The 16,950-nt window shown below is 38.1% G+C and overlaps 1 protein-coding gene across 1 annotated transcript in view; it reads left to right on the top strand.

The window, feature by feature from the left end:
* Positions 1 to 41: 41 nt before the first annotated feature.
* HS2ST1 (heparan sulfate 2-O-sulfotransferase 1) overlaps positions 42 to 16,950 on the top strand; it is a 77,550-nt gene continuing 60,641 nt past the window's right edge. Inside the window, exon 1 of the mRNA XM_053985099.1 lies at positions 42 to 298. Within this exon, the coding sequence (XP_053841074.1) occupies positions 175 to 298 (124 nt within the window). The 5' untranslated portion in view covers positions 42 to 174. The remainder of the gene's footprint in view (positions 299 to 16,950) is intronic.

Here is a 16,950-nt window from a genome sequence, read left to right as displayed (position 1 = left end):
CGGGCCGTGCGCGCGGCGATGTGAGAGCGGCGGCGCCGGGCCCTGTCCGCGCCCCCGGCCGCGCTCCCTCCGTCCCTCCTCGCCCGCGCCGTCCCCGCGGCTCCCGCCGGCCCCCGCGGGCCGGGCCCCGCGTTATGTCGTGATCCCGGGCGGGCGGCGCTGCTGCTGCTGCTCATGGGGCTGCTCAGGATTATGCTGCCGCCCAAGTTGCAGCTGCTGGCGGTGCTGGTCTTCGGGGTGGCCGTGCTGTTCCTGGAGAACCAGATCCAGAAGCTGGAGGAGTCCCGCGGCAAGCTGGGTGAGCGGCGGCGGGCGCGGCCGGGCGAGGCGCGGGGGGCGGCAGCGCCGGGGCTGAGGGAGCGCGGCCGGGCCGGGGGAGCCCCGGCGGGCGCTGCCGCCCCGGCTCCGTGCGCTGCCGTGCCCCAGCGCCGCGGGACCGGGTCGGTGCGGGCCGGTCGCTCCGCAGGAGGGGCTGTCCGCGGCAGCCTTGGCCTCTGGGTCCGTCTGTTTGTTCTGCGAGATCAGCAGCCCTGTGAGAGGTCAGTGCCGGGAGGACGGGACGTGTCTGTCGTGTCCGAGCGGGTTTTGGCAAGGCCGCGGTGCTCACGGCCGCGGGCAGCAGCGGCCGGCCTGCCTGTGCCTCCTCAGGCACCTGGCGAGGGAGGAGAGCAGCAGCCGCGGTGCCCGAACTGAGGCTGGTTCTGCTGCTGCTGCAGCCAATTACCATCTTCTTCACGTCGGATTTTTAATTCAGACGTTTTACTAACGCTTGGCACTGTAATGGAAAGCACGGTGTAAAGAAAAGAAAACTAAAGATTTTGCTCTTAATGACAAATGGGTAATTTGTTTACCACTCATTTAATGTAGGATGTTATTTTCTGCATTTACTGAGTGTAGTTAGTGATTTCCTAGACTGTCACTGAGCTGTACTTCAGTGAATAGCGGTGAACTAGAAATCTCTTGTGTGAAATTTCTTCTACTTTTCCTGCCTAAAAGGTTATTTTTAGAGTAATATCTGCCTAACAGGTAACATCTTACTACTTTTTCTGTTGTACATAAGGCTGCAGAACTTGTAAAGATTTTACATTGCTTAATTAAGGGTCTCCTGGGTGTGAAAAAACACCATTCTCAACCTAGTTTGTGGTGCCTAGGAGTTGTGAAAACAGAGCACTGAGACTTCTGGTGTACACAAGATAAGGAACTGATTTGCAAACGTTGTGGATTTGCTTTCTCCTATTATTTCACTATACTAAAATATTTACATCATAACAGTAGTTAATAGTGTAAATTGAAGTTTGTAGGAAGAAAAGGGCACATCGTGTTCCTTCTGGTGTTAACAGCAGAAGTGGATTTGAGAGACACTGGAAGTTTAACAATGAGTTTTTAACAGAGTCCACATAACTTAATGTTGAACTGTATGAATGCCATGGGGATTTTACTTCACAGCCTTTCTTTTCCACTCCACTCTCTCTGAACTGTATATTAGTGATTAGGACCCTGGAAATTGCAGTGGTTGACTGAGTTGAGGGAGGCCCTTACTCTGCATACTTTTCAACTGAAAGTTCTTACCAACTATAATTGAGGCATTTTTTTTGCAGGGTTTCAATAACTGTAAACAAACATTTGAAGAAGAAAATTAGAAGATAAAGCAAGCAAGTGTTGCCACAGTGCTGAAAGTCCAGTGGTACTTTGTATACATCTGCTTTAAAGTGGTTCATAACCATGGCTTCAATGCTTCTGTTGCTGACAGTGTGTGTTACTTTAGGGAAATCTACCTCCTGGCATGAAACAAATAACATAATGTGTGTGAGAACAAAGAATTGTGCTGGTAAAACTTCTTCCTTCCTGTGGGACAAGAATAAAATCCGATTTTTTTTTTCTTGAGGAGAAGGGAAAACTATTGTGAAGTTTCTTAAAAGTAAGATAGAAAGATTTGCTTTGTGTGCAACTTAACTGGTGGCTCTCTAAAACCTGTGGAAGGAAGGGGAAAAGACTTTCTGCAGCAGCTTTGAACTCAGATTCCAGTTTTTAGTGTGAGAGTATGCTTTGTTAAAAAGCTTCTGGCTGTCTGAAGGTCTCCCTTATCACATGTCTGGTATGTATTTTCTGGCTAGCAAATATTAAGATTTCATTACGGCTGTTTTTTTACCATCATGATTGGTTAGATTTCTCCTGAGCTGCATTATGGAAAATGTTTTTTTTCTAGATCAAAGTATTTAATTGGCCTAATGCACTTGAATGCCAATTTTCCTCCCTGCCCCCTAAAAGAATGGTGTGGGTGTGTGTGGAGTGATACTGTGATTTGAGGGTAAGGACAAAGTAGCTCTTTCTGTTGTGTTTCTGTGGGTGCTTTATGTCAGAAGTCTTGTTACAGGGTGTTTGTAGACTGGGTTTTGAGCTATGCCATGTGTTTACATTGATATATCATATGATAAACTGTCATCTTGGAAAGTTTTTGTAAGAGTTAGGCACTGGCTAGGAAAACCAAATTACTTCAGATTTGATAGCAAAATAATTGTGCAGTCTTATCAGCAGTTCCAAAAATGTTCAACTGTAATTTCAGACAGGGCTTTTTCCAAATCCTTCACATATGAGCCACTCCAAATCCTGTAGTGAACAACTGGGGACCTTAATTTCAGTTTAATAACTTAAAATATCTTGCCTATAAAGTGAAATTGGAGTTTGTTTCAGGATGAAAAAAATAATAGGAACCTCTTTTTTTTCCTGTAAGACTTTATATGGGTAAGCTTGGTCACCCTGGCAGGCTGCTTAGTTGAGAAGTAGAGGACATATAAGCAAATGACCATCACAAATGCTGCTGCTGCTTTTTGTGACAAAATTGCTATGATCCTTTAAAAGGGTATTTATAAACCTGTGGGCTTTTTCATATGAAAAATAACTTCCTAATTAAAAAAAGTAAATCAAAATATTAACTTCTTTGCAGCTCTGTACGAGTAGTTTGTAGTGGTGAGATCACAAGCAGAGTGTGAACAATTTGTAATATGTTTTTTGTGAGATTTCTACCAATAGCTATTAATCTTTCATATTATTTTCAGGTTTACATGATAAATTAGCATGCTCTCCAGACTAAGCTGTCCCTAATTGCCAGTGAGAACTTTAATGTTTTTATTTAAGCCTGGTGTAGGTATGTGCCTGTTAGCTCTAGGAATGCACAGCCTTAATAGAGAATATTGCATATGAAAGGCAAATGTTGAGGTTTCATTGTTGTTCCTGGAACAGGAGGACAAAAGTAATGTCTGTCTGCCCCTTTTGAGTGCAGAGTGCAGTCTGTCTTTGGTATAAATTGACCTAGCATTTAAAATGTTTAATGTGTACCATGCCATCTCCTGCATTGTCATTAGTATTTGTGGTGAGTTGGATCAAAAAAAAAGATCCAGCTGGATGTAATCCATCTTCTCTTCCCTCCACAAGATTTTGTAATCTATTGGTGGGGAGAAGAAGAGCTAAGTTCTTATGTGTTCTAGTTCTTCTGTTTGAATAATAGTGTTCTACAACACTAAGCAGTAGATGCACTTCAGGTTTGGCCAGGGAAGTGGGAGAAGACAGTGTCTCATTTGAGGGTTGAAGTCTGTAGGATTGATGAGAGAAGGTGAGGATAGGAGATGGAGAAGGATTGCTCTTTAGTGGGGGGGAAATGAAACAATAATGCTGCTTTCTAGCACTTTAGTGATGTTTCTGTATTGCGTTGGAAAAAGGCTTTGTCTGAGAAACAGAATATACCATAACAGGGAAAGCAAGGATTGAACCTGCTTCAGATCATGTTGAAAAACTTCATAGCTGTAATGTGGGAGTGTTTCTTCTGTAAAGTGATAAACAAAATAATGGCTCATATCTGTTAATTCAGCACCTTGAATCCAGAGTATAGAAGTCTGTCATCTAAAATAAATTCTTAATATTTTACTTTTTCTTTTTTTTTTTTTTGTTTTGTTTTGTTTTGTTTTTTTTTTTTAAATACTTAAATTGTTCAAAAGGCTAAGGCTCTTTTCATTAGCCCAGGAAAGAAAATTTAATTGATGATTTATAGCCAGATTAAGAAAAAAAATAAAGGTAGTTTCCTAGTGTATGTGAGCCTTGCTGGGGTCGTATCTTTCTAAGCACTGTGTGCCTAATAAACCACTATTCCCTTGAAGTTAAAGGATTTAACTTCCCAATGATTAAGTCCTATCCTTTATGGACATAAAAGACTTTGGGATGATGAAATGATAGGCATTTCATGTTTCCTTTATTTAGAAATAAAAAATCTCCTGTTGGTAGGCCTGCCTTTTGCATGTTGTTGGAAAATCCCTCAGAAAATGTATGAAGTTGTCTGTTCTTGCATAGCACGCATGGTTCCTTAGCATATTATTATTTTTGTAATTGAGCATTTATAAAGAGGGACATAGAACATTGTAAAGAGGACTTTGTGATTGTTGGCAGCTCTGGCCACACACAGCTATGCAAATAATTTTCTAGATTTTTTTCTAAATATTGCCCTGTTACACTGTAGTTATTACTACTGAGTAGCCCAAGGCATTCCTTCAGAAGCTGTTTTATTGTATACTGGGTTTCCTGAAATAAGAATTGTAATGCTGCTTCTTTAGTCTATCCCCATCCAGTGGAACTTCTTCCACTTTGTCTTGCTGGTTTTATCATACTTTTTCACTTGGTTCTCTCTTACTGTTCCCTTTCACCATGCCTCTGGTTGTCCCAGATGGTCTCAGAATAAATTTTAAACTACTCTCGTACTACAATTGTACTTGCCATTGAAAACTGTATTATTGAGCAATTGTATAAATTTTGTTCTGCTTTTTATTTATGTTGTTGTTTGTGGTTTTTATTTCTTTACAGCTTTTTGGGGAATAAATATTACAGCTGTTGGTGTTCTATTTTCTGTGAAATTGGTAATGTCTGAACTTTGACTAGTACAGAGCTGTGCACATTCCCAAGCACACATCAAGGCAGCTCAGACTTGCTGATGGGATCTGTGACTTGATCTCACCCCTGTTGGCTGGTACCCCAACAGCTGGTTCTAACAGTGGCAATAAGAGGCATAACTCTCTAAAATATCCTTTCCCCTTCTGAAAGACTGCATGTGAGAAACTACAATATTGTGGGACCTACTTTGCAGGCATTGTGCTTTTAGTGAAGTAACTTGGAAAATTGGTGATCTGGCAGGGGATATTTTGTTAGAGATATTTTGAGGGCAGTTGTGAAAGATTAAGTGGGCTTGAGAAAACAGATAGAGGAGCTCCAGCCATGGGCAGTGGATGAAGTAATCACCAGGTAAGGCACTCTATCTTTCTGGGTTCTCCACTGAAAAAGGCCAGATTTGAGCCAGTACATATCTATGTTACTTAGTGAGGCACCAATTTAAGTTGAAGAGCACATAGAACTACAATAGCATTCTCCATGGAAATCCTGGAAAAGAGATATATTTGCAGTCACTTCTTTAGGACAGAAAAGGCTTGTGGGACAGTCAAAGGAATGTGAGTACTTTGTTCTTCAATGTGAATTAATGCAGTATTAAAATTCGTAAGGATAGCTGTGAGGTAGCTCAGTTGTGAGTTCAAGGCTGGCAACTTCAGGAGAAAGTGTTCAAAGGAGTTCTGCATGCTATTCTTCCATATCATTGTTTTTTTACTTAGGAAGATAGATTGGGTTATTTTAATAATGAAATACCTGTCAGACTTTTCTACTGTGCTTAGCACTCTAAAAGGAAGAGTGGTAACACAACTGGAAATCAGAAAAAAAACTACTTTTGATGCCTTTATTTACCCTGTGCTAAAGCAACTAAAGCAACAGCATTATAGCATAATGGCATGCCAGTGCTCACTTTGTTTTTCTTGTCTATTTTCTACTTCTGAGCACGGCAAAAGTAAGCAAAATTTTCATATCTGCAGTATACCTCTGAAATCCAATGGTTGGAAGTTCCTGTCTTTTCCTTAGCTCTCACTGGAGGCTAGTATATATATACTACCTGTCCAAAAGAGACCTTGTGAACTATGTAGACTTTGGATTTAATACAAAGATGAAACCATTGCTTTCCAGTTCATTATTGTTGCCAAGGGAAGTTGAGGATGCCCCATCCCTTGCAGTTTTAAAGACAGGTTCGACTCCTCTCTGAGCAACCTGCTCTAGTGAAAGGTGTCCCTGCCCATGGTGGAGATGTTGGAACTAAGTAATCTTTGAAGTCCCTTCCAACCCAAGCCATTCTATGGTTCTGTATATTTTCACATGAAGGGAAAAAAATTGTAGATTTTTTTTCTTCCGTATTTCAGAAAACTGACATATTTGAAGCTGTTTTTGTTTTCTTTGCATAGCTTTGTATTGCCCTTGGCTATTGAAGTTAGGGACGTTTGAGCAGTTCATGAAGCAGTAATTTCCATATCTACTGACTGGCAACCATGAGTCACTCACTGCTAGACTTATTCTGGCCAGACTGGTCTTGTCTTCTAATAATGAGTGCCTTCTCTCAAGTTCTTGCTTCTCTGTAGGAAATAATGGCTTTTGCATGTGGAATCCTCCATGTATTATCACTTCAGTGGATCAAAAGATAGTCTTTTTGTGTAACTGTGTGCAATCTGTAGTTTTCGGCACTTATCTAAAGTGTATTTAAACCTTGTCAAAGCAGTATTAAACTAGTGGTAAGAGTTTTGCTTGAATTCTGTTTATGTATCTGAAATTCTAGCCTGGCAAGCATAATGAGAGTTCCATGCTGCAGAAAAATAGCTGAACTAGTACGTGTATTTGCATTATTTTTTCAACTGGAAATAAAAGATAAAAGACTGAGTGAAAGGACTCCAGTGTTGAGAGAGGTATCTGAAGTTTGGCCAGCTGGCTGCAGCCTTTCATAAATATGTACAGACTCTTAGCTGCAGTCTGGGAGATAGGCAGTATCTTTTTCAAACCCTCAGCTTCATGTGATGCTCAAGCCCATCCATTGTGTTGGATCTCCCACTCCTCTGAAAAGCCGTCGCTCTCTGAAGTTGTGTTCAAAGCCCAGCATCTTGAGAACTGTGGCATTCAGAGAAGTCTTCACCCGTTTAGGAGAGAAAAGCAAACCTCTTTCCGTGCTGGAATTGGCCCAGCTGGTTCTTTATTCACCCCCCAGCTCCTCACCATTTGACCTTTTAAATTCTGGAGAACTCAAGTCCCTCCGTTTGGCATTCCTATCAGTAATTACCTTTATCAGAATAACTTCTAATGCTGATTATAGCTGGTATGCCCAGGCACTTCCCTAATACCAAGTGTCAATACTCATGGAGCCATTCCTGTGGCACAGATTTGTATAGCTCTGTATTGGGAATATGCTGACAATCAGGACATCAGAGTTACTGCAGGATGTGCCTGTGAGTGTCAGGGACTGGCTTCGTATTGAGTGTCTCTTTGTTACCAAGGGATTATTTCTTTGCTATAGTTAAATTTTTTATGGCTATAAATTAAATGCATACTTTTACCATACAGGTATTGTTTGCAGATGTGTCTGCAGAGAACCCAGCTGCATCCACATGTCTTTTTATTGTCTAGTACTCAGCATATTATTGCTGTCCTTACTTCGCAATATCCTTGTGTCATAATGGTTTCAATAACATTACTGCAGTAATAATTATTATTCAAGTTTTCTGGTACTGATAAAATTCATCATGAGTAGCTAGAAGTCCAGGGCAGTGAAAGAATTAATAGGGTAATTAAATTACAAGAAGTATTTGGAAAGAACCTTTCTATCACTTTGGCCCAGTCTTTGTCTTCCTTCTTCGAGTCCACTTTCTATATCTGGTTAGAGTTTAAAATGACAGCTGACATCCTTTTTTTGTCATCAGTTTGCTGTTTAATTCTGAATACTGATTTGTGTTGAAACATATGTAAAACTTAAGTGCTGTTTTGATAAAACAGCTTTTGATGATTTTGAAGTGTTTATGCAAACCTTGTGCATAATTGCTGTAAAGCTGTAAAGAGTGTGGGGATGGGTTCTTAGGTTCCTTAAATTAAAATGCATATATTCTCCATTTACTTCTGTAGTTGCTTTTCTCTCAGATGATCTTATTTCTTCTTCTTTTTTTCTAATATATATAAAAATACATAGGTGAGAAAGAGTATGAAGTATATAAATTTATCATACATATAATCCTATGAGATATAAATATGATCTATGTATATATTCCTCACCCTGATTGCCTGTATTTTCCCATGTTGTAATATAGGATTGATCTTTCTTGTACAGCAGATTGAAAGGCAGTAGCCTTTCATTTCACTTTGAAAAGGTGCAAAAAGGCTTATGCATCTCACTTTCTGCAAAAATGAAGGGGGAAATCCAGTTTAATTATTTTTTTCCCCTTGAATCTTTTCCCTGTGTATCTTTCCTCTTTCAGTATTTCTGTTACCTTTTTTTCTGGATATATTGTTGTCGAACATATTCAGGATGATTGCATCAATAGCGTATCTGTATTTTCGTTGAGATATTTCCATTTCTTTGCATTAATTCTCTGGAGAGCTTGGGAAGAATGAGAAGTCTCTTTTTGCAAAACATGGAATTTGCAATGGATTTTAATATACAAAATCTTAATCAACAATTGATTATATTAGAGTTGGTATTGATCATTCATTCTAAGCAAAGGATTTCACTAATTCTAAGAAGGATTTAGAAATGTAGAGTAAAAATCAAAAGATAGGATGTGAAAATGATAGAATCTTATTCTGACACATTAAGTAGATTAAAAATTGCCTTCGTAGTGAAACAAAGCACTAAGATTTTGGCTCCTTCAGCATCTGAGTGACAGACGTAAACTGGGGAGCAGATTTTTTTTGGACGATGTAATTCAAAAGTTTTTATTCTTTCAAGAAAAGGGCATTAATATTTGCAAAAGTCCAGCCGTGTCCTTCCATTGTTTGCAGGAAAACTAAGATCTCCCAGGGTTTTATTCCCAAGCTGAAGAACAAAAACCCTATACCCTGTCTCCTGAGCAAAATACAACTGTATGATCACTTTCTGAAGATGTGATTTTGTATGTGGCACACAAAATAGCTTGCATGAGGATCTGAATTTTTTGAAACAAAGCCATAATGTTAGGTTTTTTGTATGCTGGTGTTGAGTGAAGTTTTTCATTGGTAAAATCTTATTTCAGCTGCACTCCCAGTGAGAACTTCAAAGCCAAGGTTTTTCAGCATCTCACTTGTCAGTAAACCTTCAGCAGTCTGTACTCTTAAAAATTGTGAGAAGATATTTTCCTGGCAAAATACCTGGAATATAATAATATTCTTGATACATTATCCTATGAACTGAGATGACCATAGCACTAAAATGCTTTCCTGTAATCAAATTAGTGCCTTTGGGAATATTGAATGCCTTAGAGTTTGCCCCTCTTCCCCACCCCCCCCACCTTTTTTAAAATTTAAACCAAACATAAGACCCTTACAAAGCCTTCCTCCTTATCTGAGAATAATTTAGACTGTTTTAATAGATTTTTAGTCAGAGTAGCTATTTTGTATTAAGTTTGTTGATTCTGCTAACAAGGCAAGCTTTTGAAGATAAGTACCTAATAAATAGTTTGCTGTTTTATGATGAAGTGATTAGATCTTGATGTCCAATTTGATGACTTCAGACTGTGTAGAGTGGGATTGGACTGAGTGTGTTTTTGAACTCCATTTCACTTTGAAAGATAGCATTTCAAGAGTAGATGTGTATTTGCTGTTTGAAAACTTCCTGTCATAAAAATGACCTTTTGGTGTATAAACATTTAGTAGGAATTGGAATGTTTTGTAAATTTACTGTATTTCTATTTTTATCAAAACAAATATTTTTAAAAAATATTTCTGGGTGTCTCTCCCTTTGCTGTCCACATTATTATCCAATGTGCTAATTGCACTGCTGCTCTCTATTTGAGTGAGGGCAAAACTTGCTCTGGTGTTTTCTCAGAGCCTCTTCAGGTTTACAGTTAACTTCAACAGGAGTGTCTTTAATATTTTTGTTTGATCAAGCTATAAAAAACATGCTATAAAATTTCTAGCATATTGCTTGATTTATACCTGTAAAGTCTGTGTTGAATGTGTATGCAGTAGTCTAGGTGGTTTGGGCTAAAAGTGCCAGAATGCCTTACTTTCTAGTTGGGCTAGTAATATTCATTCTAGTTCTTGAGCTACCCCACAAACATGCATTCTGAGCCAAAAGCACAGGCTGAATGACCAGAAATACCTGTCTAAGCTTACACTTAAACACAGCAGTGTTTATGACCTGTCATGTCTGGTACAAGCTTGAATTTTATCTTTGAAACTATTCAATGGCCAAAGCAGCTAGGGTTATGTAAAACCTTCTACACAGAATTCAGTTGGAGCTGCTTTTATTAAAAAAAAATGTGCATTTTGAGGGAAGATTTTGGAATGGTTGATGAAGTAAAATTTCTTTTTAGGGGCATAAGAAGGCTGGAGAAGTCACAGAAGAGCTATTGAAGTTAGCAGAGGATGTGTGAAGTACTCTCCCAGCAGAGTGCCTGCTACTCTGGTGGGAGAATAACACCCCAGTGATAGCCAGGGTAGCAACCAGAGCTGTACCCAGCTCCTCCACCAGCAGGAATCAGAGCTTGGAGCATGAAGTTAAAGCACTCTTCATGTCAGTTCTGTGTAATGCTTTGGGCCTTGGGCTGCAGAGATGGCATATGTTTGCTTCTGGACAGGAAGGGTCAGCCATCCCTTTGTCCAAACCAGGAAAAAAATGGTACAGGATACTAGTCAGGCTTCTTGGCTATTCTTGAGGTGTGATAAGTGAATTTGGACTAAAGGCAAATTCATCTTGTAATCACATGGTTACACATAGAGGAGAACACTAAAAATTACCTCTGGAGAGGGTAGGAGAAGAAGAAAGGACGTGTATGTGAGGATTAGTGCAACTTTTGTATTTGTGAGCTGCCCACAGTCTTTCTGTTCCCAACAAAAAGCCAGTGAGTATTGGGGAATATGCTTATTTTCAAGGCTTCACTAGTTTAACACTCTGAAAATGTACTTGCTTCTGATTCCTATTGCTTTGTCATTTACCCTCTACAAAACCATTGAACCTTTCTGTCCTTTTGGATATGAAAAATCAGCATAAAACTGAGGTGTTGGTTTAGCACAAAGAAATGATAAATCAAACAGCAAAACATTTAAATGTATCCCCTTCTGGTTTTCCTGTCTGTGCTTTCCAAACCATACTCTGAAAAATATGGTTTCGCTGACATGCTTGCGGGGGCATTTTTCTAAACATTTGTGGTTGCTGGAGCAACCCAAAGCATTGTTTCTACTGATTTTTATGTGCCTACTTAAGTGTGATTGCATAGTGCAGATGGCAAGGCAGTCTTAATAGGAGAATTAAGAAAGAGAAATAGATTATAAATTATTCACATATCAAGTTGAAAGAAAAAAAAAGTGTGTGAAGAAGAATGAAGATACTGAAATTAAAACAAGGGTTTTTTCCTTGTTTAAATCCATAATGAAAAGCCCTTGGAAACTGAGTGACTAAGGAGCATTAGTGGTGATTTTCTGGAGGTTTTAAATATGTGCACGCTTTGGGGATGGAAGCTTGTGTCAAGGTTGCAGTTGAAAACACATATTGTTTTGCAGTAAGTAATGATATGTAATAAATTTCTTAAACTGGTGCTATAAAATATTCATACAAGATAGTTGTTTTGATGGAAATGGTGAGGAAAGGTTTTAAATGTTAAGTGAGATTGAAATTTTAGTTTTCAAGAATGAATCTAGGAAAATTGTAAACTTTTTTTAGACTTGCTTCTCATTATTTATCTTAAAAAATGTGGAAATATAACAAATAATATGCTTTTTAAATATGAGAAAACCTGCTGAATGTCTGACATGACACTTAAGCAATAAAAACTGTCAAGTGTTCATATAGCAGCAGGAATATTAAATAAAGTGATTGTTCCTACATTTCTTTTACTTAATATATAAAGTATTTGAATGTAAATCTAATCATGATATGGCACTCTAGAGATAATTACTATGCAAAAGAAATGTATATTATCATCTTCTCAGATATCCAGGAATTGAGTTGGATGAGTTTTCTGGCCTTGATGGAATTGCTTGTCTACAAACTCTGCAAATTCTGTTAAAATCCTTCAACCTTTGCTGTAACAGGTTCCACAATTAAATAGGAACCTAAGTTAGCTTTTCTACAGAAAAAGGCCTAGTCCTTACAAATAGACAGAAGGCAGAACTACCAGGTAGTTTAAAGTTTTACCAGTGGATAACAGTAAACTAAGTAGAGATGTTAAACCATAAAAAGAGATTGTTCTTTTTCATTTGGTCAAAACCTTGTTACAATGAATTTGAGGAGCTAAAAAGCCTCTGGTATTTAAGAGTCAAAATGCATTGATTTCAAATTTGTTTACTCTTGTTCTATTGTGTAATTTCAGTTGCATCCTTCATAATTTTCCTGTGGTATGTAATCTATATGGGGATTTGATTTTAAACAACTGCATGCTGTCCAAGATGGAATGTGGGAATGTGGTATATGCTAATGAGTTGTCTGTGTCTCTTTGTCCCAGGGAGACCCTCATAGAGGTTTTGAGTGCTCAGTTTGGTTTCAGAGCAAAGGATCTTGGTTTGGGGAAATTTGTAGGTAGAAAGAACTTAATGATTTGAGAATAATTATATTCTCAAGTTTATCACTGCTTCCTGTTTGAGCTAACAGGAAGCAGTGGTCAAAGTTATCTAAAAATATTGCAACGTTCATTGAAAAATGTGGCACTTAAATAATTACCAAATGCAAAGTTTTTAGGAGGTCTGTCATCCAGTAATTGTTAGCAAGTGTCAAAGAGCATATCAATTAGTTGCCAATAGCATTCTTGGTAAGTGTAGCTGTTTTTCTCTTACAATTTATTTAGAAAACAAGTAAGTTTGCTCTTTTCCAAACTATGACTAAGCTTATTACAATCATTACATATCTTAGTGATCTTATTTTGTTGTACACTGCCCCTTGACAGCAGTAGTGATCTTATAAAGGTAAAAGTTGGTTAGGCTTTTTTTTTTTAATAAAAAATAGCCTGATCTAAAAGAATCATCCTAAATAAATTGCACTTCAGTACTACTAAGCATTCTGTCACTGTAACCTCCAGTACTCATCACAGAGTGTTTGTTACATGAAGCAGTTGTGTTTACAAACTAGAATCAGACTGACATTTTGTATGGGGTAGTAGTTAAAGCATTAACAGGATTCTTGGCATTCTGAATTTGATTTTGAGGTAGGCTTGTTTGCTTGTTTGATCTACAGGTGTATTTCAGGTGAATTTAGAATTTGTGGTTTTTTTTTTTTTGTTTTGTGTTTTTTTTTTTTTTTTTTTGTTTTGTTTTTTTTTTTTTTTTATAAAGGGATTGTTATGACCAGAAAATGTCAGTGTAAATGTCTTGTACTTGACAATTGTGTGTGGTAAATGCACATATTGCAGATTCTGGTGGCAGTCTTGTGACTAGGGGGTTTTATTTTCTAATAGTTGAAATAAAATTGTGCAGTGACACTGTCTTTTATGATTAGTTGATAAAGAGCTAAACTTTGTGTTGGTGTAAAAATGACTTTTGAGTTTGGTGTTTGTTTTTGGGGTTGTGTTCAGGGGGCTTGCATTATTTCTGGGTTTTTTAATATGGACATCCAAGAAGAACATCTGCGAATGCCAACTGCTGAAGTGGCATTTTCTAAAGAAAATTTAAGATTTCTTGCCTTGAGTGGTCTGACAACCACTGCATCAACAAAGTGCACATGACTTTCCTTGTTTGTGTGTTTTGTGGAAATTTTCCTTTTTATACTTTGTGAGCCTTGGCTACGATGCTAGAATTAAGAACAATTTTATTGAGCTTTTTGCCATTTTACAGGTTAATTTGCGAACCACTGACTGAACAGAACAACTTTTACAGACTGTAAAGGGCAGCCTTTAACATGGAGTAACAATCAAATAAAACAGAGTCTGTTGGGCAGAGTAATTTTCCCATGTTTTACATCATCTGTATGTGAAGCAGGAGGAAGGCTGGGGCTGCAGGCCTTGGCATGATTCATAGCAAGAAAAGCAATGATGTGATGGTAGGTTACTGCTGATGCTGTGGGTCACAGTAGCCCATCAAGCATGGAAGCCTTCAGTAGCTCTTCTGCCTCTACTCTCCCCTCTGTGCAGTCACAAGGATGTAGCTGATCAGCTTATGTGTGTGTGTGGAGATGACAAAGTGTTTGTATTTTTAAAATACCCAAAAGAGCCATCCTAATACAGAAACAATACAGTTTGTGTTTGATCCACGTCATTCACAAGTGCAGTGCAGGTATGTGACATTACAAACTTGTATATGTACTAAAAGCTACTGTTTGTATTTATATTTAAGTTTAAACTTGGTAATTCTTCACAAAATTTGATACATGTTGCTATGGAGAATAAACTGTATTGGTATCCTTGTGCCACCTGAGAGAGAACTGCTTTGTCTCCCTTGCCCTGTTAAAGCTCCATGAGCTGGGTTTGAATGAGCCAAGATGCTTACTCAGGCCACTGCAGCCTCTCTGGGGGCATGGACTTGGCTTCTCTAAGCCTGTTCTGACCAGCTTTTGATCCACAGCTCGCTTACGTTTCTGAAGTGCTGCATTTATGATGTGGGTTTAAGCATGAGTCTGTTCATGATGTGTGTTGTCCTGAAGTGACTACAAGTAGAGATTTACAGGTCTTCTTTCTGTGTCATTTGTTCCACTTCACATGAAATAAGGAAAAATTTCTTCCCTTGAAGTTCTGTAGTCATCCTTGTGCTGAGAGAATCTTTATAGTTTGGCTTAAATGATTTAATGACATATTTTTAGTTATTAGTCCATATGGATTGTTAATTATTTAATAAATTATGTTCGGTATGCATTGAAATGAAACCTTTATAGAGTTAGGTACTTTTTATATTAATTGGAAGTAAGCTTATTAAACTAACATTTCAGAGGAGAGCGTATGTTGAGAAGACCGATGACTATTTTAGGGACAGTATATAACTTCTGCACAGTACCTCATAATAAAATCATGCTATTAAAGACTTTCCAATGTTGAATTTGTATATGGGCAAATATGCATATTATTCTACTCCTCAAATAAGCAGTAGTCTGTCAGTCTTAGGAGTTCACTGGCTATTTCAAGAATTTAACCTCCTTTTGACACTTCCATGGCTTTTTCCTGTGAGCAACTTGAATGCCACTTACTCAGCAGTAAGTAAAATAAAATCAGCTTAGGAGAGCAGCATACAGTAGATGTTGCTGGTAACAGAAAAAGCATGTAAAATTGCCTGTAAGATGATAACATTTCATAACATTCTTGAAAACAACCTCTCGTATATTGATTTTTTTTCCTGTATTTTTTATCCCCCCCTTGCAAATATGAAATGTAGTCTTTCAAGGAGTCTTATTTCTTCGTTGAAGACTTGCTGTATTGATCTGAAACCACAGAACTGAAATTGATAATATTTTAATGGTGTTCCTTTTCTAATGACAATATATGGCCTTATGTTTAAGTGGAAATCTTGCTGCAGTATTTCTGTTACTGGAATTTGTGGACCAGTCAGGGAGGGACTTCACTAAAAACCCCTTATGAGATACTGCAAATGGAATACTTCACTGACATCTGTGTGAATGGATAGCAGACCTTTGTAGACATGATTCATGGAAGCATACTGCCAGCTTCCTTCAGAATAAAGTGACGGGAGAGGAAAGATACTGAATAATCCTGTATGAATGAATACAAATTTTTGTGGTTTCTTTTTGGTCTGGTGCTCCACTTCTCACAGGCCAACTAATGAGCACACTCTTGTTAGTAGGTTACTACTTTAGGTTACTCAGTAATGATAAATATAAGAAACTTATCTCAGAACAAGAGACAATTTCTCCTCTCTTGCTCCCTTTGTCAGACGATGAAATTAAAAGCTGCTGTGTATTAATTGTTCCCCATGATAACTATGTTGGGGTTGTTGCAAAGCCTTACTGCTACTCCAAAAACATTGTAAGTTTAATAAAAGTCAGGACTTTAAATTAATGAGAGAACTTTTCCCTCTTTCTGATAAAACGAGGGTGAAAAATTTCATAAGAAAACATAAAAAAAGGCTTAGGGTGATTTTTTTTTGAAGTCTGGTTCTGAAAACGGAGGAAGTACAGAAGGTCAGAATAACAGTGTAGAATTTTTGATGCTTTCCAGTCTCACTTGTCCTCTTAACTCTACTGTCATAAACCTGTTGCTTCAGAACAGCGTAGAGTGTTTGTAATCCCTCAGAGGAAATGAGTTTCAGTTACAAATACCATCTTAAGCTAATTTGGCCTGGGCACTCAAACACAGCACTGTATATGCAGTAATACAATTACTGTATTTTTAGACATAACAACCTGCAGGCTGAGGATAGACAACTGAAAGATGCCAAGAGTCTGTGCAAGCTTGGCTTTAGGGAAGAATAGGAACTCACGAGGTCCAAGTAATTTAGAGCCTGTTAAATTTAGTCTCTGAACAAATTTTTCTGTTTTGGAAACTGCACAATATAAATTGAACATTAAATCAACAAATAATATAATTGTAGTCGTGTCTGCATGAACCATGTTTTTAAATTCTACTGTAGTGAAATTTATGCTAGGAAAATGTGCCTCAAATCAAACAAACAAACAGAAAACTCATTATGAAAAACTCTGCTTGAAGTTCTGAAAACTTTAAATGTGCAAAGTGGTTGTTTCTTATCCAGTGCACACAAAAACCAGTTGGTTAATAATTTCACAAATGGTTGGGAACAAAATGAGTTCAGGATGATGCACTCCTGTGTATCATAAATACTTGCAGAAAGTGGTGTTATCAGGAGAACATAAAACACTAAACAGATGTATCGTTGCATACAAATTATAAAGGCAAGTTAGGCACAGCTTTACTGAAATGAGATAGGAACTGGACAGTGAATTTATATTCCTCCCCTTTCCCATTGCTTTTG

The sequence above is a fragment of the Vidua macroura genome, chromosome 9 (genome assembly GCF_024509145.1).
Source record: "Vidua macroura isolate BioBank_ID:100142 chromosome 9, ASM2450914v1, whole genome shotgun sequence".
Lineage (NCBI taxonomy): Eukaryota > Metazoa > Chordata > Aves > Passeriformes > Viduidae > Vidua > Vidua macroura.
The sequence above is the reverse complement of the archived record's forward strand: the minus strand, read 5'-3'. Positions and strand labels throughout refer to the sequence as shown.